Source organism: Carlito syrichta, unplaced genomic scaffold (assembly GCF_000164805.1).
Source record: "Carlito syrichta isolate Samal-C Ts95f unplaced genomic scaffold, Tarsius_syrichta-2.0.1 Scaffold288909, whole genome shotgun sequence".
NCBI lineage: Eukaryota > Metazoa > Chordata > Mammalia > Primates > Tarsiidae > Carlito > Carlito syrichta.
This window is the reverse complement of record NW_007233005.1, coordinates 205426-231904: the sequence shown is the minus strand read 5'-3', so window position 1 is coordinate 231904 and position 26479 is coordinate 205426. Positions and strand designations below refer to the sequence as shown.

The 26479-nt window shown below is 44.1% G+C and overlaps 1 protein-coding gene across 1 annotated transcript; it reads left to right on the top strand.

Annotated features, from left to right (window-relative positions):
* The first annotated feature begins 1179 nt into the window (after positions 1-1179).
* Positions 1180-24885, top strand: TRIM16 (tripartite motif containing 16). Its single transcript, XM_008053959.2, has 6 exons — positions 1180-1687; positions 9812-9907; positions 14947-15180; positions 17914-18079; positions 18564-18659; positions 23302-24885. The coding sequence occupies exons 1-6, from the start codon at positions 1187-1189 to the stop codon at positions 23883-23885; spliced, it is 1677 nt and encodes a 558-aa protein (XP_008052150.1). The 5' UTR covers positions 1180-1186; the 3' UTR covers positions 23886-24885.
* Positions 24886-26479: the final 1594 nt, after the last annotated feature.

Genomic DNA, 26479 nt, shown 5'->3' with positions numbered 1-26479 from the left:
TGTGAAAATGGCACCAAGCCATTCATGAGGGATCTGCCCCATGTCCCAGAGATCTCCTGTTAGGCCTCTCCTCCAACATTAGGCTGACGGTGAGGGCAAACACTGAAATGAGAGTACTACGTCTAGGAACATTTTGTTAAGTGGGCACAGGAGCTATTTCTTAACATATGCACCTCTCTGGGAATTACGGGGCAGGATGTATAGTCTGAAAGGGCCATCTGAATGGAGCTCTCTGTGGAAGGAGACAAGGTCTTCCCTGCCCTTCTGATCGTCACTGAATACCTATGTGAAATCTATCTCCTGCCGGGTGCAGTGGCTCAAGCCTGTAATCCCAGCACTTTGGGAGGCCAAGGTGAGAGGATTGCCTGAACCCACGGGTTCTAGACTCACCCAGGCAACTTGGCAAGACCTTGTCTCTACAATAAATCAAAAATTAGCCAGGCGTGGTAGCGCTCGCCTGTAGTTCTAGCTCCTTGGAAGGCTGAGGTGGAAGGATCGCCGGAATCCAGCAGGTCAAGGCTGCGGTGGCCGGGAGCGGCCACTGTACTCCAGTCTGGGCGACGGAGTAAGATTCCAACTCAAAAAAAAAAAAAAAAAATCTCTCCTGAAATGTGCAAGCAGGTGCTATGGAAAGGTCAGAGTCAAGAGACATGAATCCTATTTCTAGCTGCCTAATGTCTAGCTCTGTGAGTTGGAAAGTGATGAATGACTGCCCTCTTGTTGAAGTCCTTATATTTTGGATCTTTTTAAAAAGGAAAACAAACAAAAAATTCGTTTGTCAGACCACACAAAGTCACACAGCCTTGCAGCTGAGCTCAGGAATCTTCATTCCTTCCCAGAGAAGCTACAGACACACGTGGTCTTTGGCAGAGCCTATGGGGCACTCATGATTCACATAAGAATAAAAGTTTGGGGGCTGGACCTGAGGCGGAGCTTGAGCTGGTGAGGAGACATCCTGAGCAGGCAGTCCTGAGCCTGAGTAATCTAACCGTCTTGTCGTCACTGCAGATGGCTGCCGTCCAAGCCTGGGGCACAGTAATGAGTAACCGAGCTTCCTCTGGGAGGGAGGAAACAGTTAAAATCTTGCAGCAACTGCAGTCGACTGGGCGTGGTTCTCTTGTCTGACTTGGGCTGCACGGATCCTGAGCAAAGGGGCAGAGAAGGGCTTAGACACAGAACCTACCAGATGGCTGAGTTGGATCTCATGGCTCCAGGGCCACTGCCTGGGACCACTGCTTACCCGCTGGCCTCTCTCAGCCCAGACTGTGGGCCGGCCAGCCCTGTGGAAGAAGAGGATGTAGGCTCCCTGGAGAGGCCCAGTGGAGAGACGGAGGGACAGGACGGCAGCTCCGTAGAGCAGGGGTCTCCTGGTGGCGAAGGGGAAGAGGAGATCTTGTGTGACTTCTGTCTTGGGACTGGCAGAGTGAGAGCGGTGAAGTCCTGTCTGACCTGCATGGTGAACTACTGTGAAGAGCACCTGCGGCCGCACCAGGAGAACAGCAAACTGCACAGCCACCAGCTGACCGAGCCAGTGAAGGATCGCGACCTGCGCACTTGCTCTGACCACCACAGCCCACTGGTTGCCTTCTGCTGCCCTGATGGGCAGTGCATCTGCCAGGAGTGTGGCCAGGAGGAGCACAGGGACCATGCCACTGTCTCCCTGGATGCAGCCCGCAGGGACAAGGAGGCAAGTGCTCAGGGTCCATCATTCTGGGAGAGTGCGGTAGGGGTTGGCACGCCCAGGGAGAGGCCCGGCTGTGTGCCACAGCTCCTGGGTCTGTTGACATCTGTGCTCTGAGTGCCTTAGTACCTGGTTGCTCTCAGTGTAAATATCTACTGCACTTGGCTTTGGCGAAGGAGGTCATTCTGCTTGTGTCCCTGTCCCTCTGTCTTTGTGCTATCTCTGTCAGTGTCTGCCTCTCCTCCTGCTTACTAGCTTCCCACTATTTCTCACATAGCTTTTGGGGATGTGTATTTGGGGGTGGGGTGCAGAAGTTGTGGGACTTCGGACAGTGATGTGTCCCTCCTGCTAGGTCTGCATGGCATAGCCGCTGTCAGTTAATGAAAGGCAAACCTTGGCGGAAATTTAAAAGAAAGGAATAAATCTTTCTTTTAATTTCTCTTTTTTGCTTTACCCCAAACAAGAGACCAATAGAATGAGCCCTTCTGGAGATAACTGGTGTGAAATCCAAGAGCTTGAAAAATACTAAGATAACATGGAATTTGAAACTTATGTCAAGGATAGTTTAGGGAAAATAAGAGTATCATGTCAAAGATAGTTTAGGGAAAATAAAAGCTTCTCACCGGATAGCGATATCGGGATAGACTGAGAAACACTGTGCTCATAGCCTGTAATTTTATTTCCATCAGATAAGGAAACTGCTTCTAGAACAAGTAACTTTTCTTTGCCCTAAAGCTGAGAGGCTAGAGAAGTTCCTGGAAACTGATTTAGTAACTTTATATGCTTTGTTTCTCCTACTTTGGCTTTCCCTGAGTACTTTTTTTTTCAGTAAGGAAGTGCGGTTGACTTTTGTCCCACATTCCTTATATTTGTACTCAGGACATCTCCGTATTTTCACAACATGTGGATGGCAGGCCTGAAGTGATTTCTTGGCAAATGTTCCCTGCCATCAAAAGAAAGAGGTTTCTGGGAAAGGGGGTTTAACCCTCCAGGACCCCTCCTCTGTGCTCATCCCTAGATGTAGATTTCATCCAGTGCTAGTGGGATGTTCTGGAAAGTTCTGTAGTCCAGATGCCAATGAGTCACTGTTTCTGGCCTGGTAAACCACTTGGCAACTGTTTCCAGTGTTTCCAGGGTCAGGGAATGTCCTGTCAGGAGAGCAGGAAAATCAGCAAATAGATCAAAGGGAAAAGCTCCATGTAATTGAGGAAAATAAACTTTTTTAGTATTGCCATGTGCTAAATGCTTTTTTGTGGATTTTCTCACCCAATCCTCAAATAACTCTGTGAAGTAGGGGCTCATTACCTCCAGCACACACTTGTCCAAGCTCATACAGTTGACTGAGTCATAGAGTGAGGAATGGAAGCTTCTGGAAAGCCATCCTACTGGAGGGACATGAAGAAAAGACTTCAAAATCACAATATTACCTTTGCTTTTTTTTTTTTTTGCACCAAAATCCTGCTACACATATACTAGACATATTAAGACAAAGTGTACTGCTTTTCCCTTTGGGTATAATATCTGAATTTTATCATTTTTAACTGGAAAAGTGATGCATGAAGATGGCAAGAAATAATATCTACCAAATAATGCAGGGGGTTTTACTAGTTAAAGAGGGTCTCAACCCATCCTGGATCCCCATCTCCCCCTTCTCTCCTTGGAGACTATACTATCTATACTTCCTTGTTTCCTTTCAGAAATATCCTGCACTTGGACCAGCACAAATACAATATACATTTTTTTTTTTGAGTTGGAGTCTCACTCTCTTGCCCAGGTTGGAGGACAGTGGCATGCTCCCAGCTACCACAGCCTCGATCTGCTGAGCTCAGGCGATCCTTCCCCCTCAGTCTTCCAAGTAGCTGGAACTACAGGCACATGCCACCACTCCTGGCTAGTTTTTTGATTTATTGTAGAGATGAGGTCCTGCCAAGTTGCCCAGGCTGGTCTCCAACCCATGGGCTCAGGCAATCCTCTCACCTTGGCCTCCCAAAGTGCTGGGATTATAGGCGTGAGCCACTGTGCCCAGCCTAAACATATATTTTAAATGTAGGGCACCTAGTGTATTACAGAGTCTTGGGGTAATTGTAACTCAGAGCAGGAGGAGTTGTATAGAGTAAGTGTAGAACTCCACATTAGGACATCCTAGGAGAGCACTGTACAAGGGAAAATGAGGACAACTGAATAAGGGTCTTGAGGGCAGTTTTTGGGCTAAAAATCAATGTGCCTATAGATATAATGCTTCAGCCCCATACCCCAGAACCATCTGATTTCTAGTCTGCTTAAAAGAGCTCTTGTTCTTTCCATTTTTTGTCTTTGTTTTCATCTAAGAGAGCAGATTTACTCTAAGTGCAGCCACACTTTAGGTGGCCCCTTCAAATCTTAGGAGCCAAAACTTTTCTTGCAAGGAGCCCAAGAGACCACCCGAGAAAACGCAGAACTTTGATGAGGCTACAACCTCCTCCAGGATTCTTTTGAAAAGTGTTATTATTAGATATAACTAAGGCTCCAGAAGCCCAATAGTCCTTTCAGCTGACCCAAACCTGCTGGAGTTACTTGCGGAAGGTCACCTTGGGGCGTGTTAAGGGCTAATCACTCAGGCAGGCACGCTGTGTATAGGAAACTGCCAATGGCAGGGTCAGCCGTGAGGACACAAAGCAGCCAAGATCCTGCTTGGGTTCACAGAGTCACTCATTTCTCGGCCAACCAAGTGAGCCCTTTCTGAAGATCCCATGGTTTCTAGTGGTGCCAGTAGGCAAAAACTCTGGGCTTTGAGGGCTGGGTGTTCTCTGATGATTTGTTTTATCCTGCTGAGCTTCCAGAATCCAACTATTCCTTTTATTTATTTATATATTTTAATTTTTTGACTCAGGGTCTTTCTTTGTCATCCAGGTTGGAGTGCAGTGGCACAATCAGGGCTCACTGTAGCCTCGACCTCTTGGGCTTAGGCAATTCTTCTGCCTCAGCCTCCTGAGGGACTAGGACTACAGGCGCACACTGCCATGCCCACATAATTTAAAAAAAATTTTTTTTGTAGAGATGAAATCTTGCTATGTTGCCTAGGCTGGTCTTGAACTCCTGGGCTCAAGCAATCCTCCACCCTCGGCCTCCCAAAGTGCTGGAATTGCAGGCACGAACCACTGCTCCTATTCCCTTTAATTTTTATTTATTTATAACAATTTATTTTGGAGTTGTGGTATACCTATGAGGATTTGCTACATGAGTAGATTGAGTGAAGGTGAAGTCTAAGCTTCTAGTGAGCCCCTTCCTCCCCCAGTGGTGGACATGGTACCCAGTGGGTGGTTGTGTGTCCATTACTCCCCTTCCCTCCCTACCTCCCTTAGTAGTGTCCAGTGTCTGTTGTTCCTGCCTTTGTGCCTGCACACGCAGTGTTTAGTGCCCACTCACGAGTGAGAACATGCAGTATTCAGTTTTTTGTTTCTGTGATAGTTCGTTTAGAATGATGTTCTCCAGCTGCATCTATGTTGCTGCAAAGGAATGATTTTGTTTTTCATTATAGCTTTAGTATTCCATCACACTTTCTTTATCCAGTCTACTTCCAATGGACATCTGGGTTGGTTCCATGTTTTTTCTGCTTTGTCTAGTCTAGCTTTTCCTAATGGGGCCTCAGCACTTCCTTTGCCCTTACTATAGCCCAGCATCTCCAAGCTGCTTTGATCTTAAAAGCCGCTGGTCCTGCCTTTTGGCTGCTAACGCCTCTCACCTTCTCTGAATCTCAGGCTTGCTGTCATGGAAAGGAAACCATGTGTGTTGTAAAATTTGGGCTCCTTCTATGACTGCCATTCCTGTTTGTTTTAGCCCACGAAGCATGTGTGATTCTTTTTTGTTCTTCAAGCGAATAAAACACATTATTGAGTGCTTTCTGTGGGTTAGGTGCTAGGCTGCCCTGTCTACCCTCTGGGAGCTTGGACTCTAATCAAGAAGCAAGGCACATACCCTGGCTCTGTGAAGTGCCAAGGGGCTGGCAAAACACAACTGCTGCACATTCAAAGGCAAGAACTGTCCCTGAGAGTGAGGTCAGGGCAGGGTTCCTAAAGGAGGGATGACCTGAACTGAGCCTTATCTTGGGTCTTTGGAGACCACTAGTGCCAGGCCATGACCTTCAACCTCAGCCTTGGTCTCCGATCGTTCAGGATGGGATGCTGACTGCAGGCATAGTCTTCATGTAGAGCAAGAGCCAAGAATCTGAGAGCCAAAAGTATTCGTGCTTGTTTGGGGTGCAGTTAATTAGTGTCTCTCACAGTCTGTTGGTAGCCAAAAGGTGGATGGTATGTGGCCAGCAATTCTGAGGAGTGCCTTGGACTCAGTATTATGTAACTTGTTTTTTCTTATTCTTCCAGGCTGTAAGTATTTCAAGAGCAGGGAGCCTGTGTCTTATTTGACTGGACTGGTATTTGTAGTAGGTTTCAACCAGCTGACTGAGGAATGGAGTCAGTGTCCAGGTGGCCTCTATTGCTGCCTTTTCCAGAAGGGTTAACCTCATTTGGTTGGAATATAAAGGGAATGACACCAACTGGGATTTTTTTTTCTCTCTTCCCACTCTTTCTGCTGTTGCTATTTGTACCTCTAGCCTGACCCCTGACTACCAAGCTCTGGGTGCCACCTTTGCCTGTAGACAGAAGGAAAAACCAGTTCTGTTAACATAATTAATTATGTGTTAGCTGGGCATGATAGTGCGTGCTTGTAGCTCTGGCTATTTAGAAGGCTGAGTTGAAAGGATCACCTGAGCCCAGCAGCTTGAGGCTGTGGTGGCCGTGCCACTGCACTCCAGTCTGCGTGACAGAGTGAGACTCCAACTAAAAAAAAAAACCAAAAAACCCCAAAACAACAACAACAAAAATTTATGTGGTCTTGCACCAGAGGGAAAGATAAATGATTTGACAAAGATCATATAGACAGCAAGTGGCAGGTCTTCAGACCTCAAGTATTGTGCCTTTGGCACATTTGTCATTATGCTGAGGTAGGCAGGACACTCTCTGCTCTTCAGTGTAGGGCTCTCTATGCTCATAGGCATCACTGTCCTGCTCTTGTGCAGTGCCCACCCTGACCTGACTTCTTGAGAAACCTTGAAGCCAGCGTCTAAGGCATCAATCATTTTCTAGGACAGGAATAACTGGAGATATGAGTTTCCCAAAGTGGCACCACCTTTTGTGTTAATTGGGAGTGCCTTCCTTTAGGGTGACTCACTCAGAGAGGTCCCTATTATGTATTTAAGCATGCTTTTTTTCCTTTTATGTAGTCCACAGACAGCAGAGAGAAGCGCCTTCAGTCCTTGGATACTCTCTGGGTACTTCCCCGTGGCTTTGTTGCTGATTGTTTAACGTATTCTTATGTCTGCGCTGTTTAGGTACCACATTGTGTAAGTCTGTTGCTAGGGTGTGTTCTCTTGTGTCTTCCAACATCTTTAAACAAGCAGTTCATGCCCCCCACTGCCCGCCACCTCCCATGGAATGGGTCGCTGGGTAGACCTTTTCAGTAGATTGCGTTTCCAGAATTGTCTCCAAGTAGGCCAGACTGCCCATCTTTTCCCACATTCCTCCTCAATCCTGGGTTTCAGGCCTCAGGTATTGGAGTGAAAGGTCACGGGGACTTCTTCAGCTCTACTGTTAGTGGACCTGGAACCTGAGCAAATATTTCCTGCCTTCTGCAGAGTGTCCTTGAGAGGTGAGTCCCCTGGGTGTACCGTGGGGTGTGAAATTCCAACGGGCTTCAATAGGAGAATGGAGACTCTTAATTTATGCCCGCTGAATCCTATTAGGGCATCGTGACTCACAGCTTTAAATGCAGCCAGACACTATTAAAAGCTCTGAGAGCTGGTTTTTTTGTTTGTTTGTATGCTTGTTTTTGGCTATATTGCCCTTGTGGAAATAATAAAGTGACAGGGCCTTAGTTTGCAAAGGCTTGAGTTTGTGCCTTGGCACACTTCTTGGCAGAAGATGTTCAACGCATCCCATGAGGCAAAAGTAAAGTTGGAGTTAAAGCAGGGAAACCTGAAGTTTTCGGGCAGGCACTTGCCTTGGTTGGGAGGGCTGGCTCTGCCTGTGAAAATAGAACAGGAATGGAAAGCAGCCACGGTAGCGAGGATGATGATGGTGATGATGGCAATCACTGACATATGTGGAGCACTTGCAATGTGCCTGCTACTATACAAAGTTCTTATTGATGTATGGACCTCATTCAATCCATTATCTCATAATCTTATAAAGCAGGCATTTTATCGATCTCCATCTCACAGGTGAAGAAATGGAAGTTTAGAGATATTAAGTTGTAAAATAAGAAAATAAGAAATTTATGTTTGGTTTCAGACCCCACTTCCTGGCATACAGCTGTTTTTTTTTTTTTTTGACTTGAAGTCTCATTCTGTCGCCCAGGCTGGAGTGCAGTGGCACACTCCCAGCCACCGCAGCCTCGACCTGCTGGGCTCTGGCGATCCTTCCGCCTCAGCCTTCCAAGTAGCTGGAACTACAGGCGCATGCTACCACGCCCGGGTAATTTTTTTGATTTATTGTAGAGATGAGGTCTCCAGGCGGGTCTTGAACCCTTGAGCTCAGGCAATTCACTCCCCTCGGCCTCCCAAAGCACGGGATTACAGGCTGAGCCACCGAGCCCAGTTTACAGCTCTGTTTCTTTTCTTTTCTTTTTTTTTTTTTTGAGTTGGAGTCTGTCGTCCAGTGCAGTGGCACACTCATGGCCACCACAGCCTTGTTCTGCTGGGCTCAGGTGATTCTTCTGCCTCAGCCTTCTAAGTAGCTGGAGTTACAGACATCACCACAACTGACTAATTTTTTGATTTATTGTAGAGATGAGATCTCGCCAAGTTGTCTAGGCAGGTCTTGAACCCGTGGGCTCAGGCAATCCTCTCACCTCAGCCTCCCAAAGTGCTGGGATTATAGGCATAAGCCGCCATGCCCGGTCAGGCATGTAGCTCTTAAAACCCTTGGAATCTCTGAAGTGATAAGTGTCTTTTGTATACTAGATGACTGGTGGCTGGGGGCTTCTGGATAGCCTAAGACCGGGGGCCGGTTATCAGGGGAACCAACCTGGTGATTAGAGGGCTGGAACTTTCAGCTTCATCCCCCAACCTCCACAGCAGAGAGTAGGGCTGAAGGTTGAGTTGATCGCCAATAGCCAGGGATGTAATGAATCATCCAAAAGGTCAGATTTGGGGAGCTCTGGATTGCTGAACATGTGGAGGTGCTTGGAGGGTGGTGCCCCTGGAGAAGGCATCTCTCCTGCACATCTTGCCCTGTGCATCTCTTCCATCTGACTGTTCCTGAGTTGTGTCCTTTTATAACAAATGGGTAGATGCAAGTAAAGTGTTTCCCTGAAGTTTGTAAGCCATTCTAGCAAATAATCAAACTTGAGGCGGGTATTGTGGAAATCTCTGATTTATAGCTGGTTGGTCAAAAACACAGAAGCAGCTGGACTTTCATTTGGCATCTGAAGTTGGAGGGGGAGCAGTCTTGTGGGACTGAGCCCTTAACCTGGATCTGACACTATCGCCAGATAGATAGTACCAGAATTGAGTTAAATTTTAGGAATACTTAGCTGGTGTCAGGAAAAAAGTTTTAATCTTGAAAGTGTTCTGTGTTGAGTGTGAGTATAAGAAAGTTAGTTTTTCCTATACCTAAGTAAAATTGTCCAAAGTCCCAACTGCTCATTAAAATACCTGAGTTCCCCACCTGGCCATCTGGCTCTAAGCCCACACTCATTGTGAGGCTATTCTGAAGCCATATGGCCTTGGCTCAACTCTATTGATGAACTTGGATAAGTGGCTTGATTATATTACCTATAATACGGAAATGATAATTTTTACCTAATATGGATGTGGTAAGGAGGGAATAAGGCAACCCATATTAATGCATAAAATGATGACCAGCACAGCATATGTGCTTACTGCATTTAGCTGAGTCATGCTGAGTCCAACCCAGAAGGGCGCTGGCACACAGCCAACTCTGCACCTCCAGGCTGACTTCTGAAATCAGCTTCAGAAGTCACACTCCTTTTCAGGGAAGAAGGGTGGGGACCTCAGGGGTAGAAAGTGCCCTTACCTTGGGACCTTCTGTGTGCACTGGGATCCTTCCTCCTTAACGTTTTCCTTCCTTTTTTTAGGCTGAACTTCGGCGCACCCAGTTAGATTTGGAGCAGAAACTCAAGTTGAATGAAAACGCCATCGCCAGGCTCCAAGCTAACCATAAATCTGTTCTGGTAAGGCAGGTGTGGGTCAGCCAGGCCCATATGGGGCTGTAGGATATGAGACTGCATGTCCAGCCTTCCTGTCCATAAGTTCCTCGGAGTTTCTCAGCAAGTGAGAATTGTAGGTGTAGTTAGCTACACTAGGGGCTCCACACATTGTTGTCAAGATTTGTTAAAAAAATTAGCTTAATTTTCAAAACTGGCCAGTGATTTGCTTTTTAGTAATACAGAGTAGAATCAAGACTAATCCTGTAACAGCAGCATTCTTATTTTTACATCTGCATATACTAAATCTTGACCAGGAGAAAAGGGTGCATATGCATGTGTGGGGCAGGTAGTTTAGTCAGAGCTCCAGAAATTATACATAATCTTGGTTTTGGCCATCATGGGAAGGTGTTGTGCACGGAAGTCTAACCAATCCTATGTCCTGGGCAGCTGTAAAAAAGAGTTGAGAACTGGAGGATTAGTGGATGGTACTCGAGAAGGCCAATGGTGTGCCAGGCTGCCTAACTTTAGCCTCTGGTTTATGGCCACTTTCCAAATAGACTCTAAGCAAGCAGTAAGCAGTCTCCAAGCAGACTTTAAGCAGTTCTACAAATTCCTTTCATTAGTGGCAAACCAATAACCATCACTCAGAAGAGAATGCAAAGCACCTACCTCATGGCAGTGAGTCAGTAGCATCATATTTATATACTGAGAATAGATGACTCCATCCATTCATCCATCCATTCATCCATCCATCCATCCATCCACTCATTTATCCATCCATCCATCCATTCATCTCTAATGCATGTATTCATTTTAATTTAATTTCCACCTGCTGGGTCTTTACAACTAACTAGTTGCTGAAGGATGAACCTCTTTTTTACCCACGATATTTTATTTGAGAAAGAAAAATAATTTATAAGGCCCTTTAAAGCCTCATATATCTTCAGAGATAGTTGATTTCCAGGCTCACAATAACCCAGAGAACTACATGGAACATCCTGAATTTTTCCAGCTCTTTAATTTTCAGACACTTTAATCGCTACTGAGTTCTCATAATTACATGGTAACCAAGGGAGATAGTTATTATCATAGCCACCATGTACAAGGGACATGAAGACATGGAGAGATACAAAACTTGTCTAGGGCCCACTAGGTTGATGGAAGAGGAGCAGTTGGGACTACTTCTTCCTTGACCTAAGAATGACCCTGTATATTGATAGGCATGTATACCACCCTCAAATCTTTAAACCATTAACTATTGGCTACTTTGATATGTGTGTGGTTCCTCCTCTCTTTACTATTTACTTGTCATCACTTGGGCAGTAAATGATTTCCTTTTTACATTCCATGTACGTGCATGACAGAAGTATCTCTCAATGGGAAGGTTTAGGAATGAGAGGCCACAGCAGGAGTCAGCATCATTTGAGGCCTCCCTTCTACCATTCCTCCTCAGGGTGGCCTCAATGGGTGTGGAGTAGGGGAATTTAGATCCTGAATTTTGTCTTTAGACTCATGCTTCTTAGCCTCATGTTATTATGCTTCTATGAATAACCCACATGTCATAATTATAGAGAGTGAATGGATTCTGCTTCTTTTCCATGACACCCTCATGTTGATTCCCATGCCTCATCCTGCCCCTGCTTTCTGGTGGTGATCAAGAGTGGGCAGGACAGGGAGCACCTGCTGGCTTCTGTGACTCATGGAGCCTGGACACCTGGAGTGTGAGTGGGCAGGGAAGGGTGAGTCAGTCAGGAGATGGAATGTGTTTCCTAATGTGGAGCCCTGATAAAACACCAACAATAGTACTCACACTCTCCAAGCAGTTATAAGCAAAACACACTTGTCTTTTGAGGTAGATTTCACTATCTTATTTGCAGTATGGAAATATAATTTGGCATTTAGATTTAAATCCAACTATGATGAATTATCTCAGAATTCGCAGTATTTACGATGACAAGGAGGCAGCACTTGTTGACAGTTGGTTCAGGAATTATTGGGGAGGCTTGGCATCTTTTTCTCTTGGTCATCTGCTTAGCAGCAGCCTGTATGTTTAATCCATTATGGGTACAGGAGGTACCCATAACTGGTGTCCACAGTGACCAAGAGGCTAAGTCCTGTCCCTTCTCTGGTCTTGGAAGGTTTCAGTATAATGAGCTGAACTTGATAGACCATCCCTGCAACCTCCATAGACCAAAAGCTCACCTCCTGGATCATCTAATGAGTGTTTCAGTGTCCACAGGGAGGGGGATGGGCTGTGCCTGTTAAGGGCTGTGCTGCAGCCTCACAGATCCGCCATCTTGGGCCCTACTCTGAGGCAGTGTAGAATGACGGTTGAAGGGATGGGCTCTGAAGACAGACTGTGTGGGTTCAAACTTTAGCTATGTGATCTTGGATGAATCACTTCACTTATCAGTGCTTTGGTTTCCTTATCTAAGGAATGGGGACCATAGTAGTACCTACCTTTTAGGGCTGCGAGGAGAAAATACGAGTAAGGTATGTAGAGCAGCTGTCACATAGTAAGAACTTATTAAATGTTGGTTGTTATCACCATTACTATTTTATGAAATTAAAAAAGTGACCAGACAGGCAGCTGCTCTCAGGCAAGTGGGAGTAGGGAGAGAGGTGAAATGTTGGGGGCTGTGCAGCCTGCACCTGGCAGAGCCCCTGGCAGCAGGTGTGCCACTTGGGGGACTCAGGTAGTTTTCTTGGTCCTCAGGTCTTCACTCTTCAGACAGTGCTCCGAGTCCCCCACCCAGAGCCCATTCTCTGCCTGTCTCCTCTTCACTGTTGTCCCCACCCATTCCCATCTCACCTGAGTGCTCTCTGAGCAGCCCGTTCAGGCTCTCCTGTTTCTCCTCCCAAGGATGAGGGCCAGTCCTGAATATCCAGGGCTCCAAAGAGAGCCATAACAGGTACCCCTGGGTTTTCCCAAATGCTGCCTTCACATGTCAACACCACTGTCTGTCTAAAGGTTCTTCTTTGGTGTGGACTCAAGGAATTTCGAGAAAATCTGCTGTCCGCCCTCTGCCCTTTTCCTTTATCCTATTACCTCAGTTTATTTGCTTCCAGCTCTGTTCAGTTGCTCAACCTCAAAGGAACCAACAGATGATGAAAAAGTTGGTATAAAAACGAGACTGTAAAGGGATTCTCTGTATCTTCCCACCACCTCCTTCCAATAGAAAGGCCCCTTGTCTTTCCCCTGCTCATTCCTTCCTTCGCCATCAGATCAAAGACTGACTAGAGACCATTCTCATGGGATTACGTTCCTGAGCCCTGGCTTGAGACAGGAACCCCAGCCAGGTAGAAGATCTCCTATCATTTTTTCCCTCTCATTTCCCTCCAAAACTCCAGACTCCCACACATTCTGGGCCTAGAATCTCATTCTTTCTGAGTCCTCTCCTTACCAGGATCCTCTTTTTGGTCTGAGTCTTATTCTTCTTCCACTCTCCCCATTCCCCTGCCAGAGGAGGGAGGTGCCTCTGTAGCCTTCATGGAGGACACCTATTTTTGACTCCTTTTGAAGCATTGATGTTCACTTAATCTTGGGAGAAGGAAGAGAAAACGACACCTGGAGGGGCTATTCAGAAGGCTCTTGGACAGGATGGGGGTGGTTGGGACAATAGAATAAAGTGAGGCAGGCAGAGAATGGGCTTTGGGTTGTAAGGTGAGGGCAAAGGGAGGAAGAGCAAAGGAAATTGTATCCAAGACTTGCATATGAAGTTTGGCAAGATAATTAGTGTACATGGATTGTGGTTGAGAGTGAAGGGAGTCTGAGCAAAGGACATTGTATCCAAGACCGTTGTATAAAATTTAGCAAGATAATTAGCAGTTGTGGTCTGTGGGGGAGTGAAGGGAGTCTGAGCAAAAAAAAAAAGGAAATTGTATCCGTGGTCTTTACATGATATTTAACAAGGTGATTAATGCGTGTGTAATGAGTTACAACTGGACATCTCATGGTTGCTCATCTCAGGTGGTACCGTCTGCGCTAATACTTAAGAACTACCAAAGAGAAGAGGAAAGCATTTAGAACTTGGATTGGTGCTGTGAATATGATATTGATTGACGGCATTCATAAAGGCTGTCCACCAGGTGAAAGAGGTCCACGTGCATAGCATCCTCATGCAAACCCTTAGTATTTCTCACATTGATTTTTGTTTGATATTTTATTTGAAGGTACAGATATGCTTGTCCAGCAATTGCTTGGGAGGTTGTCTACACACCTCCTAAACAGTGGTTGTCTATACACCTCCTAAACATTTTGTGGGGACTCTGCCTGTTAGGGACACTATACTCTTAGATGTGCTTTTGGTTCTGATGGACTCAATGGTCAGTTTATCCAGGCATAATGAAATGCTAAGAAAGTGAATTAATGATACTGATTTATACACAAAAGATAAGTTACTATTATTATTATTTGGGTCAGAGTCTCACTTTGTTGCCTAGGCTGGAGTGCAGTTGCATTATCACGGCTACCATAGCCTTGACCTTCTGGGCTCAGGCGTTCTTTCCACTTAAGCCTTCCAAGTATCTAGAACTACGGGCATATGCTACCATGCCTGGTTAATCTTTTGATTTCTTGTAGAAATGAAGTCTCGCCGAGTTGCCCCTGCTGGTCTCAAACCCCTGGGCTCAGGCAATTCTCTCATCTCCGTCTCTCAAAGTGGTGGGATTACAGGCAAGAGCCACCACACTGGCCAAAAGCCGAATTATTAATTTGCCTCTTGAAATAAAATGATCAAATATACTGAATACATGCACTGCCCTGGTAGGAAAACCAATTTCAGAAAGTTGATTAGATGCTGGACTTCCGAGCCGCAAGGGGTCTCGGAGGTCATACAGTAATTCACTCTCTCTTATCAAATGGCTGAGGAGACTAAGTTAACAAGTAAATTTTTGCCTCCAGGAGCTCAGAAGTCACATGAGAATAGAGGCTTCCTTTTACAATAGGAAATCACTCCCACATTTATGGGTTTCTCAAACGTATGTTTCTGTATGTTTAATTTTGATCAAGCTGGATGCGCTGCTAACAGCTGCTTGGCTGCCTGTCACCCCACTCCTGCCAGGTGTCGGTGTCAGAGGTAAAGGCAGTGGCTGAAGCGCAGTTTGGGGAAGTCCTTGCTGCTGTGAGGAAGGCCCAGGCTGACGTGATGCTCTTCTTGGAGGAGAAGGAACAAGCTGCTCTGAGCCAGGCCAATAGCATCAAGACCCATCTGGAGTACAGGAGTGCAGAGATGGAGAAAAGCAAGCAGGAGCTGGAGAAGATGACAGCCATCAGCAACACTGTCCTGTTCCTGGAGGTATGGGAAGTGGGAGGGGAGGCAGAGGCATCCATGCAGCTGTACCATGGGAGTACCTCATTCTTCTGGCCTGTGACAGACCTGTGAATGGAGCTGCTCTTTGATAAATGGGGTACAGAGGGAGTTGAGGGAACAGAGAGAGGAAGATCTGGATTCACAGAGTACAGAAGGGGTAGGGAGGGAGAACTGCTCAGAGCCGGGACGCTTGAAGCAGGTCCTAGAAGATGAGTCAGAGTCAGGGTCAAGGGGTAGTATGTTCCAGGTAGAGGGAATGGCATATGCAAAGCAGAGAGGCTTCAGAAAGCACAGCTGACATGGGGTGCCAAGGTACTTTCACAAGGGTGGAACGCAGGATGCTGGGTGTGTAGTGATGGGAGTTAAGGCTGGCAGGGTCAGGCATCTGGCTACGAAGGACTTCAGGTGGGGGAGTGATGAGAACAGATGAGTATGTTCTATAAACCACTCTGGAGGTAGTCTGGAGGCTTTCCTGGTTGGAATGAGACTGAAGCCCTGCTGCTTTTCAGGGAGGACTATGTGTGCTGGGGTAATTGAGGGAGGCTTAGCAGAGGAGATACACCTCTTTATCACAGTGTATTATTGTACATTGAGCAATATGACATTAGAGCCAGATCTGAACATGTAATCTTGCAGGGAAAGAACATTAGGTTGGCGGTAAATTCTGTTATCCTGAATTTGTCACTAAACAGCTTTGTAGTTTTTAGGAAGTTACCTAACCTCTCTGAGTATTACATTTCTCATTTATCAGCAAGCAGGTTGGAGTAAATAATTTAGAAAGCTCCTTCCAAACTCTAATATTCCAAGATACAAATAATTTTTCTCGATTGAATTTTTGAAAAGTTCCCTTCTGGTGACAACAAACATAAGTGCTTATTGTAGAAAACTTGGAAAATACAAAATGCGGTAGTGATAAATCACTCATAATCTCAGTACTCAAAGACAGTCATAGTTCACCTTTTAATGAATGAGAGAAAGAGAAGCAGATAGAGAAAGACAGTTAAAAAAATGCTGACAATATCTCTTTCTGTCAGTTTCTTTGCTTTTCAATATGAAAATACAAGAAAATATGAATAAATATTTGGCTTCCTGTGTCACAAGTTTCTCCCAAAATCTCTTACTGAAAGAATATATAAATAATTTCTCTTTGTTTTCTCCTTTTGTAACTTTATTTTTAACATAAAAACTTTAATATGTATAAAATAAATTTCAGTATAACTTTTATTTATTTTGGTGAAACATAACTCATTTTCCCCAAAATTGTTAACTAGTCAAAACAACAACATTTATTAACTCATCCTTGCCCTTATTAATTTAAAATGCTACTTTTGTCACGTACAGTACCAAATCTATATACAATATTAAAATGTTTATTTATATTTTCATCTATTAGGTTCTCTGGTCTGTACTTCCATGGTGGTTTTCATCACTAAGTTTTCTACTATATCTAGCCTGTTCTTCAATGCTTCAAATACATCTGAAATGTGATACTATGTTACACTTGATGGCAATATTCCTCTCCCCCCATTACCACATTGTTTTGAAACTTAGGTGGCTTAGTGTGATCATTTGTATGAAAACCCTTTCCAAACTCTAAAGCACAAGTACAAGAATTACAGAAAATTAGCTGGGCATGGTGGCTCACATCTGTAATCACAGCACTTTGGAAGGCTGAGATGGGAGGATCACTTGAGACCAGGAGTTTGAGACCAGCCTGGACCACAGAGTGAGACCTTGTCTCTACAAAAAAAATAGAAAAATTAGACGGGCATGGTGGCACACACCTATAGTCCTAGCTACTTAGGAGGCTGAGGCCTGAGGCAGAAGGATTACTTGAGTCCAGGACCTCGAAACTGTGGTAAGCCATGATGTGCCAAATGCACTCCAGCCTGGGTGACAAACTGAGACACTGCCAAAAAAAAAAAATTACAGAAAATTATTCACTGGATTATATTGACAAAGAAAAGGCAGTATTCCTGCCTGAAGGACTTGTTTGTGGCTCTTCAGATGCTGCAACCAGTTCCTCCATTCCCAACATGGCTTGCATTTAAATTATAGACCCCCCAAAGTAATAATAGTAAAAATAAAAAAAAAGAAAAAGAACTGAGAGAATAAACAGAGCAAGAATGTTCTTGAATAAGCCTGAGCTGTGTATTGGAGCTGCTCATGAGCATCTAGTATCTAGACTTTTACATTTTATTTTATTTTATTTTTGAGTCAGAGTCTCACTCTGTCACCTAGGCTAGAGTGCGGTGGCACGCTCTCAGCCACCGCAGCTTCAATCTTCTGGGCTTAGGTGATCCTTCCGCCTCAGTTTTCCAAGTAGCTGAACCTACAGGCATGCGCCACCACGCCCAGCTAATTTTTTGTTTTATTGTAGAGAAGGGTCTCACCAAGTTGCCCAGGCTGGTCTGGAACCCGTGGGCTCAGGCAATCCTCTCACCTTGGCCTCCCAAAGTGCTGGGATTATAGGCGCGAGCCACTGCACCCGGCCATATCTAGACTTTTAAAAGCCCACTTTTCTAAGGGTCTAGCGCACAGAAAAGTGCTTTCTATTTTGTTACACCCTGAATTGGACACTTTACATATACTTTCTTTGTGAAAGACACATTGCTATTTAGCCCATTTTACAGACGCAGAAAGTGACATAATGAGGAGAGAAGCCCTATTTAAGAAACACAGAAACTAAAGCAAGTTCTGACATTTCCCATTCTGTAGGAGTACTGCAAGTTCAAGAACATTGACGACAGCGCCTTCCCTAGTGTTTACATAGGGTTGAAGGATAAACTCTCAGGCATCCGCAAGGTCATCACAGACTCTACTGTACATTTAATACATCTGCTGGAGAACTATAAGGAAAAGCTCCAGGAGTTTGCCAAGGAAGGTGAGAAGCTTTCTGGGCCATGGGCTGTGGTAGGTGTTCTCTAGCAGTGGTTGATGGGAAGATGAGAGAGAGCCAGGGAAGGGAGGGTGAAATCAGAGGGAATGTCTCCATTTTCAAAGCCGTCCTTTAGATAGGACATGTTATTAATGGACTCTCATCTTGATGAGTTTATTTTACAATTGAGACCCAGAGAAGTTAAGTTCGCTATATCAAGCAATTAACTGGCATTTCTGTGACTAGCTTCTCTGGTTGCTGATGCCTGTATATTTACATGAAATCCAAGGCAGTCCGGGATCTCTTTCAGTGGATTTTGCCTTATCCATGAGAGAAATGTGGTCCGTTAAGCATGCTTCTCTGAGTTATTGCTAGGCTCCAGCCCCTTCTTGCCACAGGACGTCCAGGAAAGGGTGACTGGGAGGTCCTGCTTCTCAGATTCTCCTGACCACCTGAACAGGTATGCATTCACAACTCTCTGACTTTCTAGAGGAGTATGACATCAGAACTCAAGTATCTGCCATTGTTCAGCGCAAACACTGGACTTCAAAGCCTGAGCCCAGCACCCGGGAACAGTTCCTCCAATGTAAGTTGTGAGCAGTTTTCCCTTCCCCAGTTGTTGATATCAGTGTAATGCTTTGTGGAAGCAAGAACTGCATCTTTCATATAGGTTTCTGTTTTTTGCAACCTCATGTCTACCCCTAAATGATATACTTTAAAATGTTTAATTAAAAAAATTTAAAAAACCATTTCATTTTGAAGTAATTTAAAACTCACAAAAATATTGCAAAAATAGGACAAAGAATTCCCCTATACCCTTTCACTCAACTTCTCCAAATTTTAGTACTATTCCCAATGACAGTAACATTGATCAAAATCAAGAAATTAATATTGATACAATGCTATTAACTAATCAACAGCATTTATTCAGATTTTATCAATTGTTCCACTAGACTTTTTTTCTGGCCCCAAATCCAATCCAGGATCACAGATGTTTCCATGTCGCCTTAGCTCCCTCTACCTGGGTCAGTCCCTCAATCTTTGTCTTTCGTGACCTTGGCACTTTGAAGAATTCTTGGCTAGTTATACCAAATGAATCATTTTTATGTCTGACTTCGCCAGAATTGCATAACTCATTGTCTTGTCATTATTGGTATTGATTTGGTATGTTAGCATTTTTAAAAAGCACTGTATAGTTGACCCTTGGGGGTTAGGGGCACCAATCCCTCACTCATGCAGTCAAAAATCCACATGTAGCTTTTTACTCCTCAAAAACTTAACTACTAATAGCCTGCTGTTGACTGAAAGCTCTATCAACATGATAGTTAGCACATGTATACAGTATATATTATATTATTTATAAGATCTCTTATTTTATACTGCATATATATGTAATAATACTATATATTGTATTGTATGTATTATATACAGTATTCTTATAATAAAGTAAACTGGGGAAAAGAAAATGCCATTAAAAGCTGGGCTCGGTGGCTCAGCCTGTAATCCTGCGCTTTGGGAGGCTGAGGTGAGTGGATTGCCTGAGCCTGCGGGTTCGAGACCTGCCTGGGCAACTTGGTGAGACCTCATCTCTACAATAAATCAAAAATCAGCCAGGCGTGGCAGTGCGCACCTGTAGTTTCAGCTACTTGGAAGGCTGAGGTGGAAGGATCGCCAGAGCCCAGCAGGTCGAGGCTGCGGTGGCCGGGAGCAGCCATTGCACTCCAGTCTGGGCGACAGAGAGAGACTCTAACTCAAAAAAAAAAAAAAAAAAAAGAAAATGCCATTAAGAAAATTATAAGGAAGAGAAAATATATTTACTATCCATAAGTGGAAGTGGGTAATTGTAAAGGTCTTCATCCTTGTTGTCTTCAAGTTGAGTGGGCTGAAAAGAAGGGGTTGGTCTTGCTGCCTTGGGGTGGCAGAGACAGAAGAAAATCTACATGTAAGTGGACCCATACAGTTCAAGCCATGGTTGTAATTCTAATCAATACTTATAAGTTCAAGAAACCTATTGTGCAACATGGATTTGAAAATTGCTAACAGAGTAGGTTTTAAATGTTCTCACCATGAAAGTGTGTGAGGTAATGCATATATTAATTTTAGCCTAATTTAGCCATTCCATACTGCATGTGTATTTCAAAACGTCATGCTGTACACCTATAAAATATATATAATTTTATTTGTCAAAGAAAAGAATTAAATTAAAAACATACTTCACTGTAGTCAACAAACCATGAGGTTTCATCTCCTAGTAGAGGAAAGATTGTATCTGTCGTCACCGATCATTTTTATGACATCTTTTTGGAACATGCCATTGAATCCTGCTTCTGTTTGTTTTCCGGGGTGACCACTGGCTGACTGGTAACCCACTCTTGGACCACCTTTGCCTTTGGTTATTATGTGGGTCCTCAGGTTCTGATAACCATCTCCTGTTCTTGCCACAGCTCCTGTTTTTTTCATAGGCTCTATTGGCATCCACATGATTTTTTTATTCAAAGGAAAGTTCAAAATTCTGTGGCTCAGAATTCTCACTTGACCAGTGTGATCTACTTTCAAGCTGGCCTCTTCTTGAAGCATGGGTATATTCTGTCTTTGACATTCTTAAAAATATTACTAACAGAATGTTCCAGACCCGTTCTTATTTCCTTGTTCCAAGACATAGCATCACCTACCCTTCAAAAAGTACTGGGTCTTGTTAGGTGAAAAGAATATTGTTGTTCCAAATCTAGATGCTAAGAATTGTCAAAAGTTTGTTGTGAGCAAAAGGGTTGCCACTGTACTGCTGGGCCACTTTCAGTTACACAGTTGTAAACTATATGCTTCATTTTTCCTGTTAACTTGTTAGATGTATGTCTTTCCTTTACAGGATGTGTTCTTGTTGACCACTAAGAATTTCTATTAGCTGGACACAAAGAAGCGTGTACAACTCTGGGTTAAACCAAGAGAACTTTTTAAGTTATAGGATTTAAAAAATAGCCTTTAATATGCTCATTCATTTGGCAAGTATATACTGAGCATCTTCTCTAACTAGAAGAGTCCCATGCAAAATGTGGAGCTGATAGGGGGACAAGCATGAAACAAACACGCACATGAATATATTATTACAAATGAAACAAACACGCACATGAATATATTATTACAAATGGTGAGTCCCATGATGTTTAAAAAGCCAGGACACCCTGAGAGAAATTAATTTAGAAGTCATAGGGGAATTCTTTGAGGATATGAATCTTTAGCCAAAACCCGAGAGGATCAGTAGGAATCCCCTAGACTCAGAGTAGGGCAACAGTCACATCACGGAGGGAGCCGTCTGTGCTGAAGCCCCAAAGTGGGCTGAGTGTTGAGTAGATCTGAGGTCAGGGTGACTGGAATGTGGTAATCAAGAGAGAGAGAGTAGGAGGCACAGTCATGCAGAGGCTTGCAGGCCAGGGTGAGGGGTCACTGCTTTATCCTAAGAGCAAGGAGAATCATCCATGGGTTTTAAGGTGGGCAAAACCTTAAAACAAGCATATGGCTCTGTTGTGGAGGAGTTTTCACGTGGAGGTGGGGAGCCGGGGGGTAAGAGAGCAACATGACCAGTCAGAAGCCTATTGTGTTAGTCCAGGCAAGATTGGGTAGTGGCTTAGGTGGGAGTTGAAGCAGAGGGGCTGGAGAGAAGTGGTAGCATCTACAGGACTTGCTGCTGCCTGTATGTGTGTGTGTGTGTGTGTGTGTGTGTGTGTGTGTGTGTGTGTGTGTGTGTGGTGGGGGAGTCATAGGATGTGAGGATGAGGGTAAAAGAAATGTCAGAAACGACTTTGAATTTGAATTGAGCTAGTGAGTGCGTGGAGATGCCATTATTCTCTAGGATCCAGAAGACAATATGAGGACGTGTTTGAGAGTTCATCATGCTAAATATTGGTCAATTTTTTTTGTTTTTTTTCGAGTTGGAGTCTCACTCTGCCCCCCAGACTGGAGTGCAGTGGCTGCTCCTGGCCACCGCAGCCTCGACCTGCTGGGCTCCGGGGATCCTTCCGCCTCAGCCTTCCAAGTAGCCGGAACTACAGGCGTGCGCCACCACGCCCGGCTGATTTTTTGACTTATTGTAGAGATGAGGTCTCGCTGCCCAGGCAGGTCTCGAATCCGCGGGCTCAGGCAATCCACTCACCTCAGCCTCCCAAAGGTGCGGGATTACAGACTGAGCCACCGAGCCCGGCAATTTTTAAAAAAATTAATGAATGGATCAAATGTGGGTATATAAATACCTACTTCCTCAAACCCTTGCCAGCACTGGGTAGAATGATGTCAAGGTTTCAATATATATTAAGTGAATGAATGAGTAAATTAATTTATTTCTTAATTCAGTTCGCCAAATAATACAGTAAATGTCAAGCAATTTGAGTTTCAGAAAGGAAGGCAGTAGAGTGACTTGTGTTTTCTGTTTTCTGGTCTTTATTTATTTTTGAGTTGGAGTCTCACTCTGTCACCCAGACTGGAGTGGAGTGGCTGCTCCCGGCCACCTCAGCCTCGACCTGCTGGGTTCCAGTGATCCTTCCGCCTCAGTCTTCCAAGTAGCTGGAACTGCAGGCGTGCGCTACCACACCCAGCTAATTTTTGATTTATTGTAGAGATGAGGTCTCGCCAAATTGCCCAGGTGGGTCTCAAACCCGCGGGCTCAGGCAACCCACTCACCTCAAAACTTTTATTTATTAATTTAAAACAATTTTTTAATTTTAAAGATGTGGGGTGCAATTCAGGGTTAAGTATACAAATATTCATTATGCAGGTACCCTTGTTGATGAGGTGTGCCCCCTCTCCCCTGGCAGTTTCCCACTACTGTCAATCCCTTTCTTACAGTATTGTGACAATTGTTCAAGGTCTGCTTATGAGTGAGAACATATGGTACTCTGTTCTTTGTTTCTGTGATAGATCACTGAGTATGATAGACTCTAAATTCATCCAAGTTGGTGCAAAATCCATATGTTCATCCCTCTTTATGGCTGCATAATATTCCATTGTGTATATGTACCACATTTTCTTTATCCAGTTCAGTTTCGATGGGCAGCACGGTTGGTTCCATGTTTTTGCTATTGTGAATAGTCACTTGCCTCTTTTCCTAGGGGAACAGCAGACTGAGTAAAGAGAGATCAGGGGGGAGGATGTTTTCTCATCCATGCTTTGGAGGCAAGCTGGGTTTAACATGTTCTGTCTGAATTGTCTGTCAGTTCTGAACTACTTTATCTCCTCAGATGCACATGATGTCACGTTTGACCCAGACACTGCACACAGGTATCTCCGGCTGCAGGAGGACAACCGCAAGGTCACCAACACCACGCCCTGGGAGCATCCCTACCCCGACCTTCCCAGCAGGTTCGTGCACTGGCGGCAGGTGCTGTCCCAACAGAGCCTGTATCTGCACAGATACTATTTTGAGATAGAGATCTCCGGAGCGGGCACCTACGTTGGCCTGACCTGCAAAGGCATCGACAGGAAAGGGGAGGAGCGCAACAGTTGCATTTCCGGAAACAACTTCTCCTGGAGCCTCCAATGGAATGGGAAGGAGTTCACGGCCTGGCACAGTGACACGGAGACCCCGCTCAAAGCCGGCCCTTTCCGGAGGCTCGGGATCTATGTTGACTTCCCAAGAGGGACACTTTCCTTCTATGGTGTGGAGTATGATGCCATGACTCTGATTCACAAGTTTGACTGCAAGTTTTCAGAGCCAGTCTACGCTGCCTTCTGGCTTTCCAAGAAGGAAAACACCATCCGGATTTTGGACCTAGGAGAGGAACCAGAGAGGCCAGCACCATCCTCAGTGGAGGCCGCTCCTTAGACTCCAGGACCCATAGGCCAGATCTTTGCTAACCATAGTGATGGGGCAGCAGCTTGAATTTTAAGAGTGACTTGGGCGCAGAGATATCTGACAGTGGTGGCTGGCTTTGGAAACCATGTGGGTCTATGAAGAGGAGAAGGTTCTCTGGCTGCTCTCATTTGCTTCATACAGAGCTGCTCTTGGGATGTTTATAGTAATTCCGAGGCACCAAAGTCTCCCTCGTCATCTTCTTGTGGTATTCTCCTGTCTATTTAGGTGAATGCCACACTGTGCCCAGAAGTGATAACCAGGAATCTTCAGAGTGACTGAAAAGATTAAAAAGTAGTCATAATAAATTGCTAACTTTATTGTGTATTTCCTATGTGCCAGACCCTGTTTCGAGGGCTTCCCGTGCATAAACTCACTTAATCCTTACAGTCAAACCATAGGGTAGATGCTTATATCATTCCCATTTTCCAGGACCACCCCTATGGGCTAAGGTGGCAAGCTAACTTGCTCAAGGTCACTGGTGACATGGTGAATTAGTGGCAGATCTGAGATTCAAATCCAGGTTGACTGTCATGGATTTTTAATCACCACACTGTATTGCCTTCTTCATTAGATTGTGAACATTGTGCATAAGGGAATAAGCTGCGTAGCAGAGAAATAGAGCTCCTTAAACCCACCTCTTAGAGTTTGTTGATTCCTTTGCACACACTGTGTCTGACTCAGCCATCCTGCCATGTGCTGGCTTACTACCTCTACACAGTGGCTTATTCTGGTTTTGGACATCAAGGATGAGAAGAAATGTTTTAGTGGAGTCTGAGTTTTAGTCCCTGTGACCTCTGGGAAGGGGTCTCACTCTTCTCTAAAGATAGCTAGGCTATGTGGACTTGTCTGATTTTCCATTCAATAGTTCTTCAAGTTGGGGATAGTCGTCTTGTCCTGTATTCTTGTTTTCATGCTAAGATTCTCACTTTCTTTTGTGGCTCCCAGGACTTTCCCTCAATTATTTCATTCTCCTCTTGACAGATCAGTTCCCTAAGATATGAATAGTAAATATTCATCAAGTCTTAAACAAATGATAAACTACTTAAATGGATTTCTGAGGCCATAACTCAAAGCCTTTGGTGAGATTCACTAGAAATAATATGATGTTTAGGTCTTTTCCTGTGACCTTTGTCAAGACAAATCTCTTCTTCAATCAGTTCGATAGTCCTATCTCAAGAGTATATCACTTTAGCATTGCTTGACTTGTTTCCAGAGACTTTGTCCTATATTTGTTTCTAAGGCTGTAGACAGTATAGGATTTTAAAAGTTTTTACTTTAATTTTATCACATCATTGCTGCATGAGATAGTTTAGATCCATGATTCTTCACCCAGTGTATTAGCTCTTTCCTAGCTAGTGTCGCCTATAGAATTGGTAACCCTTTCTTCTTAAGTCTTTTTTAATCTTAATTTTGTTAATTTTATTTTTTTTCAGTCAACTTTCTCAATTTTAATTAAGTCTTAACCTTGTTGATAAATATGTTGATGTGGGTAAGGCCTAACCAGAATCTTGTAGCACTTAGTTGATAGCTTCTAGGTTTAGTTATATATCTATATCTATATATAGATATAGATATATATATATATAGGTTTAGTTATATATCTATATCTATATAGATATATAACTATGTATATATATATATATACATATATATATATATATATACATATATATATATATATATAATGGAACCCCTACCTTTTACAGCTTTATACCCTGGATGTGAGGAATGCTTTCAGTGGCAGAAGCCAAGATCTGCTATCTCTGAATTGCTTTGATCTGCTTGTCTAATAAGGTTCTCAAAAGAGAAAATAAGATCAACTTGGCCTGTCTTGTTTTCGTTGAACTCCTGTGGGTGGTTGGTGCTTGTCACTTCCTTCTCCAAATACTCACAAAATATGTGACAAATCATTTTAGAATTCTGCTGTGGGTCAAGTTCACTAGTCTATTTTTTCAGAGTCTATCTTATTTTTCTTTAAGAAAAAAAATCAAGACAACTTGACTTGTGCCCATCTGATATAGTTTGGATATTTATCCCCTCTGAGTCTCATGTTAAAATTTGATCCCCATTGTTGGAGGTGGGGCCCAGTGGGAGGTGTTAGATCATGGAGGAATCTCTCATGAGTGGCTTGGTGCTTCTGGAGATAATGAGTGAATTCTCACTCTATTAGCTCTCTCGAGAACTGATTGTTAAGAAGAGCCTGGCTTGTCACCATGTGATACCTGCTTCCCTTCCCCTTTTGCCATGAGTGGAAGCAGCCTGAAGCTCTCACCAGAAGCAGATTCTGATATTATGCTTCTTGTACAGCCTGCAGAACCTTAAGCCAAATAAACTTTTTTTCTTTACAAATCTTATGAGCCTTGGTTATTCCTGTATAACAACACAAAAGGACTAGACACCATCCTCTACCATTCTCCCTAGTTCCTTAAAGATTTCCACCTGATTTGCAGTCACGTCAGTAAATTATGTCAGAGTCCTGAGATGTAATTTATTTAGGCCAGTATACTTGAGCTCATATAAAAGGATTCATTTAGATATTTCTTTACCTATCTTGAACTTCATTT